This window comes from Lactuca sativa, chromosome 1 (assembly GCF_002870075.4).
Source record: "Lactuca sativa cultivar Salinas chromosome 1, Lsat_Salinas_v11, whole genome shotgun sequence".
In the NCBI taxonomy this organism is placed as follows: domain Eukaryota; kingdom Viridiplantae; phylum Streptophyta; class Magnoliopsida; order Asterales; family Asteraceae; genus Lactuca; species Lactuca sativa.
The window spans coordinates 22,415,845-22,439,416 of NC_056623.2; the positions used below are offsets into that span (position 1 = coordinate 22,415,845).

At 36.3% G+C, this 23,572-nt stretch overlaps 1 protein-coding gene across 4 annotated transcripts; it reads left to right on the top strand.

Annotated features, from left to right (window-relative positions):
* The first annotated feature begins 530 nt into the window (after positions 1-530).
* Positions 531-2,235, top strand: LOC111876273 (uncharacterized). 4 transcript variants are annotated; one of them, XR_006188523.1, is made up of 2 exons: positions 531-858; positions 1,216-2,235. XR_006188523.1 is itself a non-coding variant. In XM_023872826.2 (2 exons), the coding sequence occupies exons 1-2, from the start codon at positions 771-773 to the stop codon at positions 1,996-1,998; spliced, it is 441 nt and encodes a 146-aa protein (XP_023728594.1). In that variant the 5' UTR covers positions 531-770; the 3' UTR covers positions 1,999-2,235. The 4 variants fall into 4 exon arrangements, 1 of the variants encoding a protein (XP_023728594.1); XR_002844956.2 differs by having other exon boundaries at positions 531-787; XR_002844957.2 differs by having other exon boundaries at positions 531-787; positions 1,646-2,235.
* The last annotated feature ends 21,337 nt before the right edge of the window (positions 2,236-23,572 follow it).

A 23,572-nucleotide genomic window follows, 5' to 3' on the forward strand; every position in this document is an offset into this window, starting at 1 on the left:
ATACACCAACACCCCACCATATCCCAGATCCCGTTATCCACCTTCCTTATCCCACTCACACCCTACATCTTACCCCCACAAACACCCTTATATCCACTCTGACCCACCCTCACCCATACCTACAACCACCCACCTCATCACACTCCCACTTACACCCCTAAACCTATCAACACCCATAATTACACCTTCCATTAATGTTTTTATTGATTAGTTGCAAATTGTTGAAATTCAATAATAGTATTTTTGTTAACTTTTTTATAATTACATATTTATATCAATATATTTTGAGTCTTCCCTTCGCCGTGCTGTATTTCGTTTAAAATCAAATAAAACTGAGTCATCCCTTTAACAATAAAATACTTATATTAACAAAAAATATTAAAAGCAAAATAAACTTAAAGATTTATGTCTTATTTTAGAGTTTCTACTTATATCTCATTTATTTTTTTCAACGTAATAACTTTATTTTATTTTTCAATAAATTAGACTTCCCACCAATTTTTTACTAAAAATAAAATCCCCCCCCCCGAATTGGGCCCCAAAAAATCCAAAACCTCTCCCTCGTTCCCTATCTCCTTAGCTTTTCCTAAAAATCGAGAAACTGAAATCGACGATTGTCTCTCCTCCATTACTCTGCATCCGTCAAACCTCTCCATCAATCCCCTATTATTGAACACGTCCACCACTTCATCTGATTGGTCATTGGTGCACAAGGTTGGGCGTCACTTCACGTTGTGTCCTCCTCGAGAATTCAGATTTCTGACTAAAGCATGAATCATCTGATTAGGTATTTATATGTGCAGCTGACTCAACACCAAAAAATTTTGCAACTCCTTCTCACTCTGTTTATTAACACTGGTAATATAACATACAAATCCATTCAATATAGAACTTCTAGAATAATCTTATAGACCTAAATCCATTTTTTTAGTGTTTTTGTGGTTAAAGTTGAAGCTTTATTAGCTTTATTGGGGTTCTATTTCTAGATTTGCAAATTTGAATCCATTGATCCAAACAAGTTAATGACATATGGTAGTCAATTGGTGGTCAATTAGATTCGGGTGAATATGAACTTTTTTTGTTTCTTTCAAAACCTTGAATGTTTGTTTTTATCTTTAATGTAATCAGATCCATGTTATTCAACATGTTTTCTATAAAGATCTATTTTTTTTTTCATATTTGGGCTTCTAAATAACTTATTACCTTCTCATACAGTATACATTGTGATATGGTTATAAAGGAGAAGTTGGCAATCGGTAATGCATAAAATACAACAGTGAGGGACGTTGTATTATCTCTCTGGTGGTCTCTTTAATTCCATTGAAAAACTTCCCTAATAAGGCACGAGCATCTATTTTCATTTGTAAATTATAGTTATTTCAGTATCACATATCAACTGCTTGATGATTTTCCCAAATGAAAATTAGATCACTAAAAATGAGGTGTTGGTCAAACTTAGTACTATGTTCCACCTATTTAACCAATTATAACATTACTCTATGATTTGTTTTTTGGAGAACTAATCATTTATGGCATATCACTCATCTCTTACCACCACCACCACCATCACCACGAGAAGATCCAAACTCTTCAATCAGTTTGATGATTAACAACATTGACAGCAATGAGAAATCTTTCTATTTAGGTTATCATGAGAATCATCAAAGCAAGTACAATACCCCTATGGAATGCCACTACCCTACAACATATGTGAAAGAACCGATGCTAATGTTTGGAAGTGGTGGTGAGGGTCATGAAGTATGCACAACTGGTTCTTCCTCTAAAGCAGGGAGTTCTTTGAGTCAAACTAGCTATGAAAATTTTAGTAAAGATCATTATCACAAGAAACAACAACATCAGATCAAACAAGAAGAATTTACTCTTCAGGTTTTTAAAGATCACAACCAGAGTTTCATCAATAACCATGACTACAGTGATCAGAAACAAAAAGTGTATAATTTAAATAACTTTGAAAGTGGTCTTAAGGAAGTGAAGTAACTCATTGGTGACACAAACAGCAGCAGCAACATTAGTTGCCTGTTCCATGATGATGACGAATACAAGACAACAGATGGTCGTAGGGAGATATGTTATCGTTACCAATGGGTACAATTGTAATTAAGGGAAAAGAAACAGAAAAGAGAGTTTAAGATAGTTTTTGGGGTTTGTTCTGATTGTAATAGAACTCGATGTAAAAAATCACAAAAAGAAAGAAAGTTCGTTCTTTGTTTTCAATATTTTCCGTGTGATAGTACATGTACCAACTTTTTTATTGTTCAATAAAGGCCTTACATTGGTAATATATTTTGTAAATACATTTATTTTTTATTTTGAATATTTAATTAAATAGTTTAACCAATAAAAATACTATATATTTAATATATAAGTTTTACACTTACAGTGAACTGTTGAAGAGTTTATCTAATATTCGTATGAATATGATGCATATATTATTCTTCAACTAAATTCCTTTGGCTTGGTGAGACAAATTTCGTTTGGTTATATTTGTGAAAGAAAAAAAAACATAAGGTATTGAAGATTTGTGGCCCATATTGTATAAAAATAATTGGTTGTAAATTTATGATGTATCATACTATAATTATATTGATCACAAATTATTTTTCTTCTATAACTAGATTTACATATAGACGCACATAATAATTTTAACTATAACCAAATGTCACTTACACTCACAATTTTTTTTCAAGACAATTCATCATATTTTTGAGACACATAAGAAAAGGCACATAACCATAAACCACTAAAAGTAACTTGTTTTCTTGCTTTTACTAAGTTATTAGTAAACACCATCTTATAGACACACAAATATTTAATGTGATAATATGTATCACATGTTAGCTACATTGAATTTCATGTGTCTAAAATCGTACCACGATACAGAAACATATACAATTGCCTCATGTGACCATATATTTATCTGTTGTCTCTTATAAAAAAAATATCACAACATTAATCAGTACACATGTGGTTGATGGTGACATATCGTCACATTGTTCGAGTGTGGCTAATAATTGTCACATTTATTATAAATAATGTGATTAAAGTATTGATTATCAGTTCAATGGCCACACAAACTAATTTAAATGTATCTAAACAGTCTCTAAATTTTTTTAGTGACATTCGGCCACAATTTTAATAAAAAGTGTGACAGGCTGTTTTTCCAAAAGTGTGACCGTGGGTCATTTTTGTACTAGTGAAAGGATCGATAAAACTAGGAATTAGATTTAATTTTTGAACCGTTCCCCGGCACCAAAAACTTGATGTGTGTAAAATGCACTGGTTTTATTCCTACTCTAAAAATATAGATTTAGTACACAAAGGCAGTGAACCTGTCTTTTAGTGGTATAGTTGAATAAGTAGGGGGTCGAAATCAAGGAACGGAAATTAAACTTATAACTAATTTTAACTAAACAAGTAATAAAATTAAAGGGTTTTCTCTAGTTTTACAAGACTAGAAACTTAAACAACCACCTAACACGTAATTAACTAATCAACTAAAGCAAGTAAAAATTCACCAAATTTAATAAAAGGGTTTCTATTTAGGTCCTACTAATTCACTCCTATGGTTAATTTTATGATAAAGTAATAAATTAATTATTATTGGTTACCAACTATATTGATTAGATTCGCATTCGCTATTACCAACCCTTAGGAAATTAATCAATTCAAGCAGTGATCAAGTGTTTAAACTAATTAACTCCCTAGTTCAATTAGTTGGATTAAATAAGATTTGTAATTTGTTAATCAAATTAGTAATTCAACTAACCTCTTGTTTGTTGGTTTCTCAAACAAGCTCACAAATTAATTTACCCATTCTCTAATTAATCGTAGTTTCATATTCACTAATCCTAGGCATATAATGAAGTGTTCACATAAATCATATGAGGTTAACAATTAAGAGATGTTCATGCAGCCTAATTGTCTTCCTATTAACAGAAAATAGTTATGGTTAATGCATAAGGGTCTTTAACAAAATTAACTTAATAAAATCACCAATAATCAATCAATCAAAGTATAAATCAAACCATAGGAGTAATTTGGTCTTTCCTAAACAGAATCTACGAAAATTCAGCTCATGATTATAGTAAAAGAGAAGCTAAAAACGAATTTAGTTGATCTAAACATGATTCACTTCTAAGAATAAGTGGAAAATTTAACATAATTCGCCTTGCGTCTTCTAAAGATCAAAGATTAGGGTTCTTCATGTCTCCAAGGGTTTCCTCAGTCGAAAGTTATTCTTCAGAGATGCCAAAAAAAACTCCCCTAATTCGGAATTAGATCCTCTATTTATAATTATCTTAAAACAGGGGCAACTCGGCGAGTAGGTATCCAACTCGCCGAGTTCCTTTGAGAAATACGTGTACGGCAAGGATTTTGGACATTACTTCGCGAACATTCATTGGAAGTCGCCGAGTACTCCAGGTATGTTCTTCTTTCTTCATTCTCCAACTTCTGATTGCTTCTCCTTCTTCCTTTTTGCTTCCAATCATGTCTTCTGGACTGAAAATATAATTTAGACATTATTAAGTACCTTTTGTCCATATTATGCAAATAATTAGCTAATAATTGATTAAAATTTATACTAAACACATGGCTAAATATGCATATATCAGCAACTATTAACCTACTAGTAAAGACCTTTAGTTCTTAAATAAGTAATTATAGTAACACAAAATATTCCTATAGTATTTTAAGTTATGTTATGTTCTAAAGTTTTCATTGTAGTAGTGTTGGTAAGTTTTTAGACTTGCTGCAACACCACAACCATTCCTAGGCACATGCTAATCACTTCTCGGAAAAATACAGTTGATCAGGCTATATCACTCCCAGATCTGATTATATGTCCCCAAGCCTGCTTGTGCTGTCCAACAACCGCAATACTTTTGATCTCTTCTAGTATGACACTGATCCTAGTATGAATGTTTGTATGTATACTTTAGTTAAATATTTTATTATTTAAAAGTATAAACTCTTGGTTAGAGTATTTTAATCCCAATGTGTTTATACTTGCATATCTTTTATGGGTTGATATACTCAATCACTATAAACAAAGCTCTGATACCAATCTGTCACACCCCCAAACCAGAACGGTGGAAACGTTCGGAGGCAGAAGATGTCATGTTCAGTATCATAACAATGCAAAATAGTAAAACAAGCAACAACATCATCCATTTCATTAATAATATAGTTAATACAAGTGCGTTCCGAATGTATTTGTAAGACACCAAAAATATATCTCAAAATAAAAGACGAGTCTTGAACACGCTTCGCCTTCTCAAAAACCTGGTCTAGTATACCGGTCTACCGATGACCTGAGAATACAAGTTATTTTGAAAGAGTAGATCAACATTTAAGCTGGTGAGTTCACAAGTATTTTAGTGCCAAATGTTTGTATAAGTTTGAAGAAAATGTTTGTAAGTGTTTGATGTAAAGTTTGTATACTTCCTAGAAAATCCTATATTTTCTACTAAAAGTAGTCTTCTACCAAGACCCAACTGTTTTGTATGTTTGTTTCTCTTCAAAAATGATGTAAGATATGTGTTTGTACTTGTAATAGTATAAATGTGGGTTTTCCATATTTGTAAAACTATCTTTATACGAAAAGTAGTATGCATTTCTTATATGAGTAAATCATTGTATGAATGTAATGGAAAAATGAAAGTGTATAGGAAAGTTGTTAAAAGTAACTACTGAAGCAATAATTACCTTAAAACCAATGTGTTTATTAAGGTTAAAATGTGATGTGGTTATAACCATACTGATTGGTAAGTATTTCACACGACGACCTGCTGGCGTCGAAACTGAATATGTGACATTTGTCACCCCTTGGCGTGTATGTCGGACTGTAGCTAACAGTTGAGATGTACGATTGTTAGTCCCGTATAAATCTTGGAATAACTTGAGAGAAAAGGTTCCTTAAATGTGGCACCTAAAATGGTTCATACAACATCACCAACATCTTGGAATAACTTCAGAGAAAAGGTTCCTATGCTCAAATCGGCTAGCCTTCATGTGTACACACACTAGTGCCAATTTCTTGAGCCATGGGGTCCTTATATATGGTGGCTATTAGGGTTACATCATGTAACTCATGTCTTTCCATATTCTTCATGCTCCATGGGTTAAAACCTCCATGGAGTATCCATGGGTTTAGCCCAACATGAAGAACTATGGATCATAAGCCCACATATATAAGAATGAATGATTTACACAATCAATCCCCATATATTTAATTAGTCTCCTTTTGATCACAAAATTAATTTTTGATCAATACTAATTAAATAATATGATTTAATATTAATATATTAGAACTTATAATATATTAACAAATAATAAATATCCTTTTCTCACAAAAGTCTATCCAAATTGTTCCAATTCCATGCAACCCAAATGGACCATGCCAATCGGGTCAAGTACATACCAATTATAGTTATGGACTTAGACACTAATCCAACACTTCTATCAATGTCATGCCCTACTCGGTATATGAATCATTGAATGTGGGTCCTTTAAGTGAAACCAATGTTATAATTTCTCTTGCGGAGAAATCAAGTGTCTTTCCTAGGGGTGTTTTAGAAGATGTTTTGGTGCAAGTGAACCAATTGGTCTTCCCAGCGGATTTCTATGTGATTGATCTAGAAGAACAAGTTTTCTCCAAATCAGCTATAATTTACTTGGGAGACCGTTTCTAAAGACAGCTAGGACAAAAATCGATGTGTATGCGAGAAGTTTGACAATGGAGTTTGATGGTGAAACAATAAGTTTTAATATCTACGATGTTATGAGATATCCTAGTGATGTTTCATCATTATATTTGGTCGATGTTGTTAAGCCATTAACCTAAGAAGTGTTTGAGTTGTCTAACGTTGATATGCTTGAAACAATCCTAAGCAAGGGGTTTGATTGTGGGAAACTAGCCAAACAATTAAAGCTTCATTCCTTAGACCCAGAAGTTGAGAAGTTGGTGAATAGATTGGAGATGAAGAAATCTACAAGATTTGATGTCAAGCAAATCGAGTTGCCCCAAACCCATATAAAGCTGCCACCATCCCTTGTTTAATCCCCAAAATTGGAATTAAAGGTCCTACCTCAACACTTGAAGTATGCTTACTTGGGCAAAAATGAGACTCTTCCGGTTATCATTTCGACCCATCTAACCGAATTTGAAGAAGAGCAACTCCTCAAGGTGTTGAAGGAACATAAAGAAGCAATGGGTTGGACGATTGCGGATATCAAAGGATTAGGCCCCTCCACTTGCATGCACAAGATTTTAATGGAGGATGAATGCAACCCAAGCCGGGATGCGTAAAGAAGGTTGAATCAGCCAATTATGGAAGTGGTCAAGAAAGAGATATTGAAGCTCCTTGATGCGGGAATGATCTATCCAATCTCGGATAGAAAGTGGGTGAGCCCGGTGCAAGTGGTATCGAAGAACATGGGAATCACGATGGTCCAGAACAACAAGGGTATAATGGTCCCCACTCGCGTGCAAAATGGGTGGAGAGTATGTATTAACTACCGCAAACTCAATACAAGCACAAGAAAATATCATTTTCCATTGCCTTTCATTGACCAAATGTTGGAAAGGTTGGCCGAGAAAATCACATTATTGTTGTCTATATGGGTATTCCGGTTTTCACCAAATCCTGGTGGCACTGGAAGACCAAGAAAACACATCCTTTACATGTCCATTTGGCACTTTTGCATACCAGAGAATGCCATTTTGATTATGTAATGCTCCGGCCACTTTCCAACGTTATATGGTTAGTATCTTTTCAGAGTATGTTGAAAACATAATTGAAGTTTTTATGGATGACTTCACTGTATATGGCAACTCTTTTCAAGAATGTTTGACCAATCTCACCAAATTTTTGAAAATATGCATTGAAATGAATTTGGTTTTAAATTTTGAGAAATATCATTTTATGGTGAGTCAAGGTCTTATTTTGGGTCATATTGTGTCAAAGAAAGGAATCGAGGCAGATAAGACTAACATCGATGTTATTCAAATCTTACCTTACCAGAATTGTGTTCGGGAAGTTCGTTCTTTTTTGGGTCATGCAGGTTTCTACCAAAGATTCATTATGGATTTTTCAAAGATAACAAGATCAATGTGCCAACTCTTGCAAAAGGAGGTTGATTTCGATTTTAATGATGCGTGCAAAGAAGCTTTTGATAAGCTCAAGGAGTTCCTTTCATCCGCTCCCATAATGCAAGCTCCAAATTGGGATCTCCCATTTGAAATCATGTGTGATGCAAGCAACTATGCCATTGGCGCCATTTAAGGTCAAAAGAATGGAAGAGCCTCCCATGTGATCTACTATGCATCGAGAACACTAGATAATGCTCAAAGCAACTACTCTACCACGGAAAATGAGTTGTTGGCCATAGTATTCGCTTTGGAGAAGTTTAGGCAATATCTACTTGGCACCAAAGTTATAGTGTATTCAGATCATGCGGCTCTCAAGTACTTGATGACAAAGAAAGATGCAAAGCCAAGACTCATCCGATGGACATTATTATTGGAAGAATTTGATCTGAAAATTCGGGACAAGAGTGGATGCGAGAATCTTGTTGCCGACCATCTAAGCCAGATCACTTCAAATGAAACTCCTCTCTCATTGCGGGATGAGTTTTCGGGTGAGCATCTCTTTTCCCTTACTTAATCTACTTCTTTGTATGCTGATAGCGTTAACTTTTTTTGTGACGAAAAGGTATCCGACACATTCACACGTGCTCACAAAGATAAATTGAAAAGTGATGCAAAATACTATGTATAGGATGAACCTTATTTATGGAAACATTGTCCCGATCAAATTATTAGGCGATGTGTACCCCAACAAGAACATCAATCTATTTTGCATTTGTGTCATGAATTTGCTTGTGGGGGACACTTCGGACCTAACCAAACTTTGAGAATGGTTCTTGAGTGTGGACTATTTTGGCCAACCATGTTACGTGATTGTTATTTGTTTTGCAAAAATTATGAATGGTGTCAAAGGACGGGAAACATTTCACCAAAAAATCAAATGTCACAAAATCCAATCCTTGTTTGTGAAGTTTTTGACATATGGGGGATTGATTTCATGGGCCCATTTCCTGTCTCATTTGGCAACATTTATATTTTGCTCGTGGTTGACTATGTATCTAAATGGGTTGAGGCCAAAGCCACAAGATCGGATGATGCCAAAATGGTTATCGACTTTTTAAAATCTAATGTCTTTGTGAGATATGGTGTGCCTAGGTCGTTGATTAGTGATCGAGGGACGCATTTCTGCAACAAGATGATGGAGGCTTTATTGAGAAAGTACAACATGACCCATCGTGTCTCAACCACTTACCACCCCCAAACAAACGGCCAAGCGGAGGTTTGAAATCGTGAAGTGAAGAGTATTCTTGAGAAAACAATGAATCCGACAAGAATGGATTGGATTTTAAGGCTTGATAATGCCTTACGGGCGTACTGGACCTCTTACAAGACCCCGATAGGCATGTCTCCATTTAGGTTGATTTTTGGAAAACCATGTCATCTTCCTGTGAAATTAGAGCATCGTTCATTTTGGGCGGTCAAGCAATGCAATTTCAATATTAATGAGGCGGGAAGACATAGGAAGCTCCAGCTTCAAGAGTTAGAAGAATTGAGAAATGAATCTTATACAAACTCAAGAATTTACAAGGAGAAAACGAAGTTTTTCCATCACAAGTCCATTACCAGGAAACACTTTGAACCGGGGCATAGGGTCTTACTTTATCATTCACGATTGATGTTATTTCCAGGAAAGTTAAGATGAAGGTGGATTGACCTTTTTGTTGTGATCAAGACTTTTGACCATGGGGCGGTGGAAATTCAAAGTGAAGAAACGGGACAAATTTTCAAAGTCAATGGGCACCGTTTGAAGCCATTCTATGAAGGTTTCAATGCAAATGCTCTTGAAATCATCCATTTGGATGACCTGAGGTGTTGAAGCAAGCAAGGAGGATGTCTCGCCAAAGACGTTAAAAAAGGGAATTTTTGGAAAGCATTGTCTTCCATGACTTTGAACTCGAATAAAGGAGTGATGAAGATGTTTTGATGTTTATTTTGAAGTTATCTTTGAAGAAAATAAGTTTTCCAATTGTTTAAGCCTTGAAATGCAAACCAAGAATCCCAACAAGTTGAAGCGAAACGAAACCGGAGACTGCGACCAGCACGTGCTCGCATGGCCCTGCGCACCCCTCTTACGCGACCACCATGCGCAGACACACCTAATCGAATGGAGCTAGTGGCGATTGAAACACTTTAACTGCAACATGCATGCGGCCGTGTGCCCCCCTTGTGCGACCCACGCAGCTGCCGACGACCAAGCCCTATTTTTGTTGACCAACTTTAACTTCCGTTGACCAGGTGGTTAAATGAGTTGACTAACATTGACTTGTGTTGACCGAACTTGACCATGGATTAAAACTTTCAGCTACTCATCTTCTTCATTCAAACCCTAACAAATCCCACCCTTTTCTCTCAAACTCTCAAGAACACAAACACCCACCTCTCACTAAAATTCAATTTCCCAGAGTTCTACCAGTCAGAATCCCGCGAGACCACCCCTATTTTTCATCCTCTACAAAGCCCACCCAAAATTTCCTCCGATCCGCCACCGGAATTAAAGGCACCACCACCACCATCTCGCCACTTTTCGACCATTTTTCGGCCAACTCCGTCCATCTCTCGCAATTCCGACACCGCCAAAGTGTTTCTTTTTCCAAGATCTATACATCCCACCGAACAAAACCTCAAAATCTCACCAAAAATTTCGTTGGAAATTTTGAGCCACCACGGGCTGCCGCCGGATTTTTTTCAAAAATCAAAGTTGAAAATATTGTTTGAGTAAACAAGTCTTGCATTTTGACACCCACGAACAACCACAAAGCTTTAGGTGCATGGTAGTGGGTTTCGGGTTCAAGTTCAATTTTTGGGACAAAAACTTCTTTTCTTGGCTTTCATTACATTGCATTGTTCTAATACGATAATTGCATCCAATTATGTTTTGAAAATTGCCTAGGATCGCTAGTTATTGTCCGGTTTATTTACAAAATTTGGTTTGAGAATAGTTGAAATTAGTTAATTTACTTGGAAATTTGATTAAAAAGTGTTTAAACTTGGTTGGTATTTGCTCATTTTCTCTAGAAATGCTACCAAATTTTTGTTAGAATTGTCAAATAAAACCGAGTAGTGTTATTTGAAACCATTTTGAATTGTCAAAAGTTGGGTGCAATTATTTATTGGAATTTTTGCATTCGGTTTAAATATAGTTGTATTATTTTGAGAGTGATGAGGGAGGGATTACTTTGGTAAATTGTTTTTGATATTGTAGGTCTTGAAAATGGGAACTTGCATTATCAGTCAATTCGACTCGATGCAAACTAGCCGTGTTTACATGATTTTCAAACTAGCTCTGGCTGATAACTAGGAACTTGCATTTGATGCAAACTAGCCGTGTCTACATGATTTTCAAACAATTCATTGTAGGTCTTAATTAGTTTGAAACCATTATCAGTCAATTCGACTCGATCTTCTATTGTTGGAATTGTCCTCCGTGTTTCTTCGATGATGTCCATTTTGTTCACAAATTATCGTATTTCTTCACACATGGCAATGAGGAGCATTTGTATGTTATACAATGCTACTTTTCTCTGGTCCTCAACCGGTGAAGGCGGTAATGGGATTTCCAACATTACCATTCATTGTTTATCACGTTGGTAATCACAAATCATTTATAATGCACTCGTATCAATAAGGCATCATTGCTCGTCTTCAAGACGTGGTATAACATACTCTATGGGGAACTCATCCCCATCGTTCGAGTCACTGGATGTTAAAGACTGAAAACAGAATATACCTAAATTATATTACTATACTCTTTAAAAACCAATGTGCATAAAACTATTTAATAATAATAATAATAATAATAATAATAATAATAATAATAATAAACACTTCCTGAAACATATTCATAACAAAAAAACATAATTTCAACAAGTCTATCATAACAGGTTTGTCTGCACTTGCTTCGGTACCATATTTAAGAGTCTTATATGTTTTCAATTTAAGTTTTAACACTTTTTCCGATTTCTTTCTTAATTTTATGGGTGCCTTTGTTGGTTTATTTGTTATCTTATTTTGAAACTCAACATCTTCGTTTTTATCTGGAAAAACAAAATTCCAAGAACATTTTAATACATTACCGTAAAAATAAATTATAATTATAAAAGTATTCTTTTTCGATTTTACCTTTATCAGGTGCAATTCTAAAAGCTCATGTAAATAGAATAAAACTTCGTCGTCTGTAAAACCCACTTTTTAACAGCATCCATGCAAATTCGTCTTTAGACTAACATGGGTTATTAAACAGTACTTAGAAAAAAATTTATATATTATAGTTATTCTGGATGATCATTCCGGAATAGATCATCGGGTTTCGGACCACGTTTATCGTGTTTCGGACCTACATTACCATTCCGGAACCCCTATAATACTTAATTTTGGACTAAAGCAACCGACCAGAAACACATTACAAACTACTTACATGACATTCATACATGTACAACGAGAAAAAGATTAAAAAAAGGATAATCCGGATATTCAATAGTTGTTCCTCGTATTCTGGACCATTCCGGACAATTCTAGACTACGTAAATCGTTTCATAAAATCAAATGCAAAATAACTTAAAGTGTAGAACTTACTTGGTTTGACGAATTCATGCTCAACATTTGGTCTGAAATGCTAGTAGACCGTGTTTCAGATCTACTAATTTTGGAACCCGTATTCCGGATTTTTTGTGTGTGGAACCCATATATATATCATTGGGCTATAGTATTGGGTTTGGGCCGATTTTCGGGTCCGAAATAACCCACTTCGGACCAAAAGGTAAGTTTTCAGAAAAAAAATTATTATATTTTAAAAAAACACAAAAAATTGTTAGATAACTCGATTTCCTTTTGACAAAATTGTAAGAATGGTCCCTGTGGTTAGGTGGAAATTGCCACTTTGGGCCAAAAATGTTTGGGCTAGCACTTATGGTCCAAAGGTTTACATATTGTTGCCGCTTTTTTCCAAAACCTTAACTGCCGTCATTTTTCCCCCGTTACCATCCATTTAACTTGTCAAAGGGAGGAGATTTTCATCATTCTCTGTTTTACTCCCTTTATTTAATTAATAAAACCCTCTTACATATTTCCCCCTGACCGCCATACGGATAAAAGGGTCGATCCTACTCACATTTATAGTCCTAATTAGACAGTTAGTCGATTCCACTTCGATTGTCATTAATTGAGGATCAAGAACCCTAATCCCATTTCCAGGTTGTGAGCTTTAATCAGGCGAGTTGATCAGTTAATGCAAATACCAATTTCGAATGTATGGTTGTATAAGAAACCATTCAACACAAGGGTGGTTTATGGTACGTGTTTTTTATTTTGCTCACGAAGTTGCATTTTTTTTGGGAAATCCTCTCATCTAAAACTTCTTTTTTGTTCTTGTTTTGAAGATGGACACCCTACTCTGTTTACCATCAAGCTACATCATGGGGGTGAGTTCACAAAGTTTCCAGATGTGAACTACATTGATGGAACTGTGACATACGTCGACATGGTAGATATATGATAGTTTCATTTTATTTATTTTTATAGATTATTTTAGCGCATTTCATTCGCATTTTAGTTAATTTCCATGCATATTTTCCTTGGAGGACAATGAGGATTTTGGGTTTGACGGCTATGGAGGTGATTCATGGAGTGGGCTTGTCAATTACTTGAAGGCATGGAAGAAGTGAACTTTAGATTTGCAAGATGCGGGAGAATTTTCGAGTGTGCGGAGATTGATGATCGGGCATTTGCGGAAACTATGAGTGATTTGGAAAAGGCAAATTGGGCTCAAATTGAAGACACCTTGAAGAAAAATGGGCTAAAAACTGATCGGGCTCAAATTGGGCCAATGGTTAAGTTGTTGAGGCCCAAGACAAGAAGAAGCCAAAAACTTGTCACTCTCACGCGGCCCGCGTAAGGTTTCCATGCGGTCCGCGTGGATTCCTGCAGGGGCATTTTTGGGATTTTTTTGGAGCTCTATATTGGGAACGTTGGTGTGCCACTTTAGGATTATCTTGGACATCCGATTTTGGAGCAATTCTCTGGAGATTTTGAAGCACTTTGAAGGCCAAGAACCCTCAAGAACTTCATCATTTTTTGCTCTTAATCTTGTTCAATGTTTGGTATAATATCTTCTAACTTTGTTTTCTTGTGTTTAGCCATGTCAGGCTAAACTAAAATTGGTTGACTTTGGTGAAATCTTTTGAGTAGTTGTTGAATGATGAAGAATCCAAAAACTTGCTCTTGAATCTTTATGGAATGTTTTGTGTTTTAACATATTATCACTACTTATATGTTTTTATTCATGAGTTTAAATGTGTTTGTGGTGATTAGTTGGCTAATTTCTTGATTAAGTAAAAGATCCTCAAATTAGCAAGCAACATATGATTTTTGTGTTAATTTTGTTTCACACAATCATAAAAACATTTCCTCCAACATCGTAGTAAAAGCATTTGAATCCTTTTGGATTGTGTGACTTTTTAGTTCTTAATGCTAGTTGACTTTTGCTAATTACATGCTTAATGGAAATTGTGACTTTAACTAAGGAAATTGTTATGAGCTTCTCTAACCATTTCAAAAACTAAGAAAAGTCTAGGTAATCTCAAGCTTCTTGGATTGCTATAGCCAAATTAAGGATTTAAAACAAGTATTGCACCATTGGATTCTAATGATATGTTCATCAAAAAGTCAAAGTGAGGAAACCTTAAGTCAACCATCTTTCTCTTATTGATTTTACATCAAACTCTTGTTTTTGTTGAAATTGTCTATTTAAATCTTAGTTTATATGTAGTTTATTTCAAGTATTTCAAAAGACCCCCCCCCCCCCCCATTTTTAATTTATTGCTATTTTTACAAGTATTTTTACACAGAGATTTTCATAGAGTTATAAAATTGAACCAATCTTCATGGATACGATCTCTTTACCGCTATACACTATTTTAGTGTGCAAGATTTAGGGTTATTAATTTTGTTGGCCTTGACAACCACCAATATATAAGAGTTTTTTGTTCATGAAATGGATGCCATCATGAAAGGGTTTGGATACTCAGTGTAACGCCCGTAGATCCGGGCTAGTCAATTTAGAGGCAATAAGTGTCGAAAACGACTTTTTGGAAAAAGATTATTTAGAATAAATAATCTTAACCAAGTTGTAGTATATGTTACAAGGTTTCTGTACATATAAAGAACGCCGAAATCCGAGTTATAACGAAGAAGTTATGGTCCGTCGAAGTTTTACGGCAAAACCGGCACGACACCGGGAAGCATAAAAAGTGAATTTATGATAGAAGACTTTTTAGCCTTAGTTGTCTAAACAAAAGTCATAGAATATGTTAAAACGAGAAAATCCATAAAAAGAACGCCCAAATCTGACTTCGTATGAGGAAGTTATGATTTTTCAAAGTTTCGGCTTAGCAGCGCACGACCCAAAACTCGAATTTTAGTTCGAGCGGTTTTTGGCTTACGTGATTCAGAGAACCAAGTTTGATGTAGCGTCTGACTTAAACCAAACGATTGAAATTAAAGCGATCAATAGAAGTATCGCGCTCGTTGAAGTTGGTAGCTAGAAATGCTACATGTGATTACATCACATTAGACCATGAAGGAAGGCATATTCCATTCCGGAATTTGACTCTAAGAGACCTAAGTATCAGCGTTGCTACATACAGTGATAGGTCATTAGAATATCGGTCAATTGTAGAAATCAAATTAACTTATCCTAAGTTTTTTTTAATAAGAAGAAGGAGTCTCTGATAAAGAATGAGGTTGTGACACGAAGGTCATGATTGAAAGTCTAACGAGCAAGTGCAAGATCGAGCATCGCCTGCAGTCAAGGAGTCCAAGAGATAGATACTCATTCGAAGAAACGAGGAAGTTACGATTATTACCTAGGATGAAGAGATAACGTATGGAGTCATTATACTATCCTGTTTCGTTGATGATTCTGGGACGTAATCATCCTAAGGGGAGATAATTGTAACGCCCGTAGATCCGGGCTCGTCAATTTAGAGGCAATAAGTGTCAAAAAACGACTTTTTGGAAAAAGATTATTTAGAATAAATAATCTTAACTAAGTTTTAGTATATGTTACTGTGACATCCCCAAAATCACGGCCAGAAAAGACCGGTTTGTTTATGCTTTGTTTAAAAATCAGAGTTACATTTTAAATGAAAGTGTTGCGGAATTTGTCCCAAAACAAAAATATGATAAAGATTTATCAAAAGCATTTCCATAGAAATGTATTTCATTAAAAGACTCGGGATGTCATGTTCGTACAGATCAAAAGCATAAACAGTACAATATAAGCCTTACTACATTATTTCATATCTACAGGCCTATATCCGTAATCCCTCGTCCAAAACATCACACCTATGCTCATGCGCCACTACCTGTAATACATAAAACTGAGTGGGTCAGGCTTGGGAGCCTGGTGAGCACATAGGGTTTTCAACCCACAATAAATAAGTTTATTAATTTCATCGATCAACAATAACCCGATTACCCGTTCCCGTTATCCTCACTTTACGTCCCTAAACACCTATCATAAGGGACCTAGCCTAAGGATCATCATCAGGACGGACACTACTGCTAAGGGGATTCCTCAGCAATAAATGTCCTAAAGGCAACCATGTAGGGGATGGAGTACACCGGTGAACATATCGTTCACAAACACCTACAGGTTGCAAGCCTACTAGTGTTCCACTGGACTGTCTAGAAGAGTCCGTGGTCGTCATCCATACTCCGCTAGATGACAGAATCAACAACATCAACATCGAGGCCTCTCATCATTTTATCACACATCACCTATTGCATCTACCCATGTTTTACCCCAACATTTTCGTAGATATAAAATACATATACAGTTTAAATCATTGAAAACATGTATAACAACGTTCATCTAGCATAGATAGCAAGTATTCAGATAATATGCACACATAGCACGTAATTTATATAAAATACTTCATATCTATGTGTAAGTTGAAAGTAACTATGCACTCACTTGTTAAGGTGATGATTCCAAAATCGGGCAGCGCTTGCTTCTAACGATTCTATTTTCCTTCGACGAAACCTAGCATTATTATCGCTAAATTTTAGTCTAATATTTACCGTGACCAACTATTAGTCTTAGTATTATTATTATTATATAAGCGTTAAACAATATTTTGCAACCATTATGTACAGACAGGGGCCAGACATAAAACACCGGAGGGCAGGACCATTTTGGCATATAGCACTTCTGAAATCCAACAACCCTATGCGGCCCTTTAAACTAGATTCCCCGTACCGCGAGTAGTTAAAAAAAAAATATTATAACGACACTTATATAAGTTATAATAATAACTCAAATATTTATTATAAGTTCATAATAACAATACTAATTTTAAATATAAGCTATATTAAAATAAGGTAAGCATAACTTACTTACAAGGGGGTTTTAGCTAGGAGTCGGGCTCTGCAGGGGCAGAACTTCGTCGCTGAATCTTTCTAAGAAAGATTCGTGCAGCGCTTCAGCGTTCACCTTACTATACTAAGCTACAGAAAGAGAAGTCGAATCACGAGGGACCGAAATGCTCGGGGGATAAGGAGAGAAAGACTCTTGAATCAAGAGAATGGTGCAAGAAATATGAGAGCCCAAGGCTCTTATTTATACTAATTGAATTTTCAAAAACTACCCTCCATAATTACTTAATGACCTTTTAGTTATATAAACAACTAAACACCCCTCTATAATACTATTATAAATGGATTTAATGATATTTGTACGAAACTACTGTCGAAAGAACTCAACATTAGTCTTATAATGACCGCATCGTCGATACCTTTCTAATGATATATACATATGTATATATATGTGTACGTATACATGATTTATACTTTATTTTAATACGTAAATATGCTATTATAATTTGTAACTCGTTCATACGAACTCCGTTTTTGACGTTCTTTATATCCACGCGTAGGTGAAGACGTACTCTACAACTTTCGTTTAGACTCCGTCGGCTAATTTTGACTTTATTTTTAAAGTTATATTTTTAACAAGCCGGGACAGGATTGGTCTGTTTAAAATCTCATAACTTCTTCATACGAAGTCAGATTTAGGCGTTCTTTTTATCGATGTTCTTAGTTTAACATATTCTACGACTTTCGTTTAGATCACTAAGGCTAAATCTCGCTCTATCGTAAATTCACTATTCACGCTTCCTGGTATCGTGCCGGTTCTGTCGTGAAACTTCGACGGGTCATAACTTCTTCGTTATAACTCGGATTTCGGCGTTCCTTATATGCACGGAAACCTTGAGACATATTCTACAACTTTATGTAGAGATATCGGGATTATCTCACACTTTAATTTTGATGCTCATTTTTATTCTTTATTAATTATACATTTATAATTAAATAATAAACACATATAATTCACATAATACTCAAATATTTCATCTTTATTACTTCAAAAAGAGTTACAAGAGTTGATCTAGACTATTACATTGACAAAAATGCTTAGCCCTGAAACCCGGGCGTTACAGTTACAAGGTTTCCGTACATATAAAGAACGCCGAAATCCGAGCTATAATGAAGAAGTTATTGCCCGTCGAAGTTTTACGGCAAAACCGGCACGACACCGGGAAGCGTAAAAAGTGAATTTACGATAGAAGACTTTTTAGCCTTATTTGTCTAAAAAAAGTCGTAGAATATGTTAAAACGAGAAAATCCATAAAAAGAACGCCCAAATCTGACTTCGTATGAGGAAGTTATGATTTTTCAAAGTTTCGGCTTAGCAGTGCACCGCCCGAAACTCGAATTTTAGTTCGAGTGGTTTTTGGCTTATGCAACCTAAATGAGAGTTGAAGATCTCATTAATAGGAACTCAACGGTAAAAAGATGGACAAAAACGGAGTTCGTATGAAGGAGTTACGAATTCTTCGCGGTCATTTAATAGTATAAACGCCTTCTACTGTTAAATTTGATATCGGTCGAGAATTAGCCGATGGAGTCTAAACAAAAGTTGTAGATCTTGATTTTACCTACGCGTGGATATAAAGAACGTCGAAAACGGAGCTGGTATGCGAGAGTTATGATTTTTCTAAGTTTGAAGGCTGATACGCGATAGGGGGTGACATGGCACCACCAGAATTGGACACGTGTCACCACCAGAAGGTTGCCACATGCACCAACTCGGCGAGTAGGTCCTCCTACTCGGCGATTCCATCAGTCAGCACCCCTATAAATAGAGGTGTCGGGCATTCGCTTTTCTTCACACCTCCCAAACTCACTTTCTCTCTCTAGTTTCTCTCTCTCTAGCCTCCCTAACCCCCCTAAAAGCCTAGGTAAACCCCCTAGCACCCGAAGGAATCCCTGAGGCTTCCGAAGCCCCGAGAAAAGAGCCTTTCGGCTCGGGAACGCTGCTCCAGTGAAGCCCGGTTTTCGAGAAAACCCGTTATAAGTGAGCTACGCCTAACCTATTTTTAGTTTAGCTTATGTTTTAATATAATAATGTTATTAGGTCCTTAAAATAATTATTTGGGCTATTATTATGAGTTATATTAATGCTTATATAATAATAATAATAGTCAGACTATTAATTTGTCACGGTTATCGTAAAACTAAACCCTAGTGGTATTGGTACTAGGTTTTATCGAAGGAAAATTGTTTTGAAAGTATCGAAGCGCTGTCCGAGTGCTGAGTCACCACCTTTCAGGTGAGTGCATAGTTACTTTCAGCTTACACATAGATATGAAGTATTTTATATAAATTACGTGTTGTGTGTGCATATTATCTGAAACCTTGCTTTCTATGTTGGATGAATGATTTTATACACGTTTTAAATGATTTAAACTGTATATGTATTTTATATCTACAAAATGTGTTGGGTAAAATATGCGTAGATGAAATAGTTTATGTGTGACAAAAATAAAATGATGAAGAGGTGATATAGACCATGAGGTGAGGGTGAGAGGTGAACAATGAGAGAAGCCTTTTACCCAAGTGATGGCCCCGTCATCCAGCAGAGTATGGATGATAACCACGGACTATTCTAGACAGTCCAGTGGACACTAGCAGGCTCGCAACCTGTAGGTGTTTTGAACTGTGTATTCACCAGGTGTACTCTAAAAACCCATTGACATGTATTGTGAGTGGACTCTCGAAAACGATACTGTCAATAAAACCTTGGCAGATGCGCCTAAAGGACTCTACCGGCAGAAATGCCTAATAGAGAACCTCATAACCCCGACAGATGCGCCTAAAGGACTATACCGGCAGATGCGCCTCGTAGAGAATGTCACAATTTTGGCCGTTGCACCTAAGTGACATAACTAGCAGCTGTTCTTGACAGATGTGTCATTGACAACGATGGAATTCGTGCCTATTCCTTAGGATAATCCTTAGGAATGAATGAACGAGAAATAGCTGATTCTTAGGGTAGAATAAAGAAGATAATGGGGATGGGTAATGGAGTTTAATTGTTTAAACATAATAATTATATTATTGTGGGTTGAAAACCCTATGTACTCACCAGGTTTCCCAACCTGACCCACTCCAGCTTATTTATGTCACAGGTGTTGTTATGAAGTCACATTACACTGAGAGATTAAAGAGATGTAGATCACTAGTGTGAATAAAAGTAAGTTCTGTTTATGCTTATGTTTCTGTATTTACGATGACATCCCAAACGTTTTGAAATGAATAAAATACGTTCCTTCAAAAATGTTTTAATAACGTATTTATCATGTTTTTCTGGGAACAAATTCCGCAACATTTTATGAAAAGAAGTACTCTGATTTTTACAAAGCATAAACAAAATCGCTCTTTTCCGGCCGTGAAAATAGGGATGTCACACTCAGTTCCTCCAGTTATTTATTATCATTTTCGTTTGCCCAAGGGAGACATGGATTTTGGACTATGTGCCCTAGGAAACGATATTGATGTTCATAATCTTACCCAATATGTGAAGGAGCATAAAGTCATAAGGGTGTACACTGAACACGGTATGACAAAATTGCTTACTTACTTTATGGCTCCTAAACCTGTTAAAAATGTTATTATTGAGCAATTAGATGAAATTCAGGAACATGAAACCACCATAACTCATAACCAAGCTAGTGATAGGTCACATAGACGCACATCCACGGTTTTACATAATGATCTGGTAACTTCATCAAAAAAGCTGGAATTATAGGCAATAAAGGAACTTTGTCATCATCCCCTTAGTATAATATGAAAATAAGTTGGACCAAGGACAAATATTTGTCATCATGCAGTAAGAAATTAGCCATGGATGATGTTGGTGAAGTTAATGTAGGTGGGGATATGGATCATGCATCTAATGATTTTGATGAGGCATCTAATGAATTTGATCTTGTGTTTACCAACAGATTTTACAATTTAATTCTGAATTTGATAAGGGATTCAATGAAGATAAGGAAGGGGAGGAAGTAGCTAATGAAGTTAGTGATAATATATATATATATATATATATATATATATATATATATATATATATATATATATATATATATGAGGGATTATGAGATGGATGCTAGAGTTGAAGATGATGTAGATGTGGGGGGGTTATAAGATGGATGCTAGAATTAAAGATGAAGTTACTCATAATGTAGATATGATGGAGGAGACTGATGAGAGTGAAAAAGAAAGTGATGAAATAAGTGATGGGGAGGAGGATAGTGATGACAGCGACTTTTGGGTAGATGATGAGAACATAATTTCTGATGTAGAGGTAGATATGAAGGATTTTTACATGTGTAACACCCGGATTTCCCAGGTATTATTTTTATTCTTTTATTTTTTGGGTGATGTGAGGAGACTCGGCGAGTTGGAGTCTAAACTCGCCGAGTAGGATCGCGGTTTTGCACGCGGGTTCGCGTCTGGACTCGGCGAGTCCACACTGTTTAATGAAACCCTAATTTCCAGGGTTTGAGACCTATTTAAAGGGGCTTATGGCCGTCATTTGCGGCCACCAACCCCATAGAGAAATCCTAGAGAGATCTTGAGCGTTTTGGGAGAGAGAGGAGGCCATTGTTAACCTTTGAAGCTTTGTTTGGCAAGGCAAAGGAGATTCTAGCCAAGAGGAGGCAAGGGAGGTGGACATCCTTCGAATTTGGAGCTCAAAGCATCATTTTGGAGGTATATTTTGGCTCCCTTTTCTGTTATTATGATGATCATGGGGGTTTAGGGTTTCTTGACCCCTTTGTTGGTTAGATTTGATGTCCATTCCGTCCCTATCTATGATAAGGCTTGAAATGGGATCCATAAAGGTCCAGAGAAGCTTTATTCCTTAAGCTTTATGAGGATTCATGGGAGTTTTGACCAAGGGTTATGAGATATGGGGCTAAAACATCATATAGGAGCAAATAGATGTTGTTTGAGCACCAAGGTTTGGACTTTACGTGATTATCATGCTTGGGGAGGCCAGATCTATGATTGTATGGAACAGATCTGACCTCAGAAGTGAGTTTGAGTTTATGCATGGCATGAACTTGCCGAGTCTGAAGAACAGACTCGGTGAGTAGCATGAAGTTTGCCCGTAACCACTCAGCGAGTGGTCTTGTCGAGTTGAGGGGACGACCCAGTGAGTCAGGGAGAGTCGGGGGGACTGAGTCAAGCCGGAACTCGCCGAGTTGTTCTTGAGACTTGGCGAGTTGAGACGTGGTGGCCCCGCGATTCATGCCAGGTGGAACTCGTCGAGTCAGAGAAGTACTCGGCGTGTCAAGAGAGGATCCAAGAGAGTCAGTGGACACGTATAGACTCACCGAGTCGCCCTAGTGCACTCGCCGAGTCCAGTCAAAGTTGACCGTTGACCTTGTTGACCTTTAGGGTTGAGTGCAGTTTGTATTTATGAGTGTATTACTTTGTGTGATTAGGTAGAGGCTAGATCACATTTATTCCGAGACAGATATTTACCGAGACATTGAGGTGAGTCTTCTCACTATACTTAACTAGAGTGGTATATTGTGTAGACCAGAGGGTCTTATGTGTTATGTATGAGATTATGTGCTATGTGCTATGTGTATGTTGTATGTTTTTATAGACCGGACCGAAGGGTCCAACGATATAGACCGGGCCGGAGGGCCCAACGAGCTATGACCGGACCAGAGGGTCCAACGAGCTATGGGACTGGAGGGTCCCGCTGAGACACATCGAACGGAGGGTCGTATTATAGCCTTGAGTGGCGTATGTGTTGTATGTGGTATTTTGGGGAACTCACTAAGCGTTTATGCTTACAGTTGTTGTGTGATGTGTTTCAGGTACCCGTGATAAGCGCGGGAAGGCGCCGACATGATCCGTACACACTTGAGGAGTTTATATTTTGGATTTTGGGGAGATGTCTTTGTGATAAGTACATTTGAAACAATATGTTGATGTTATTTTATGAAAAATGATGGTTTTGAAAATGAAAAATTTGTTTTGAAAATT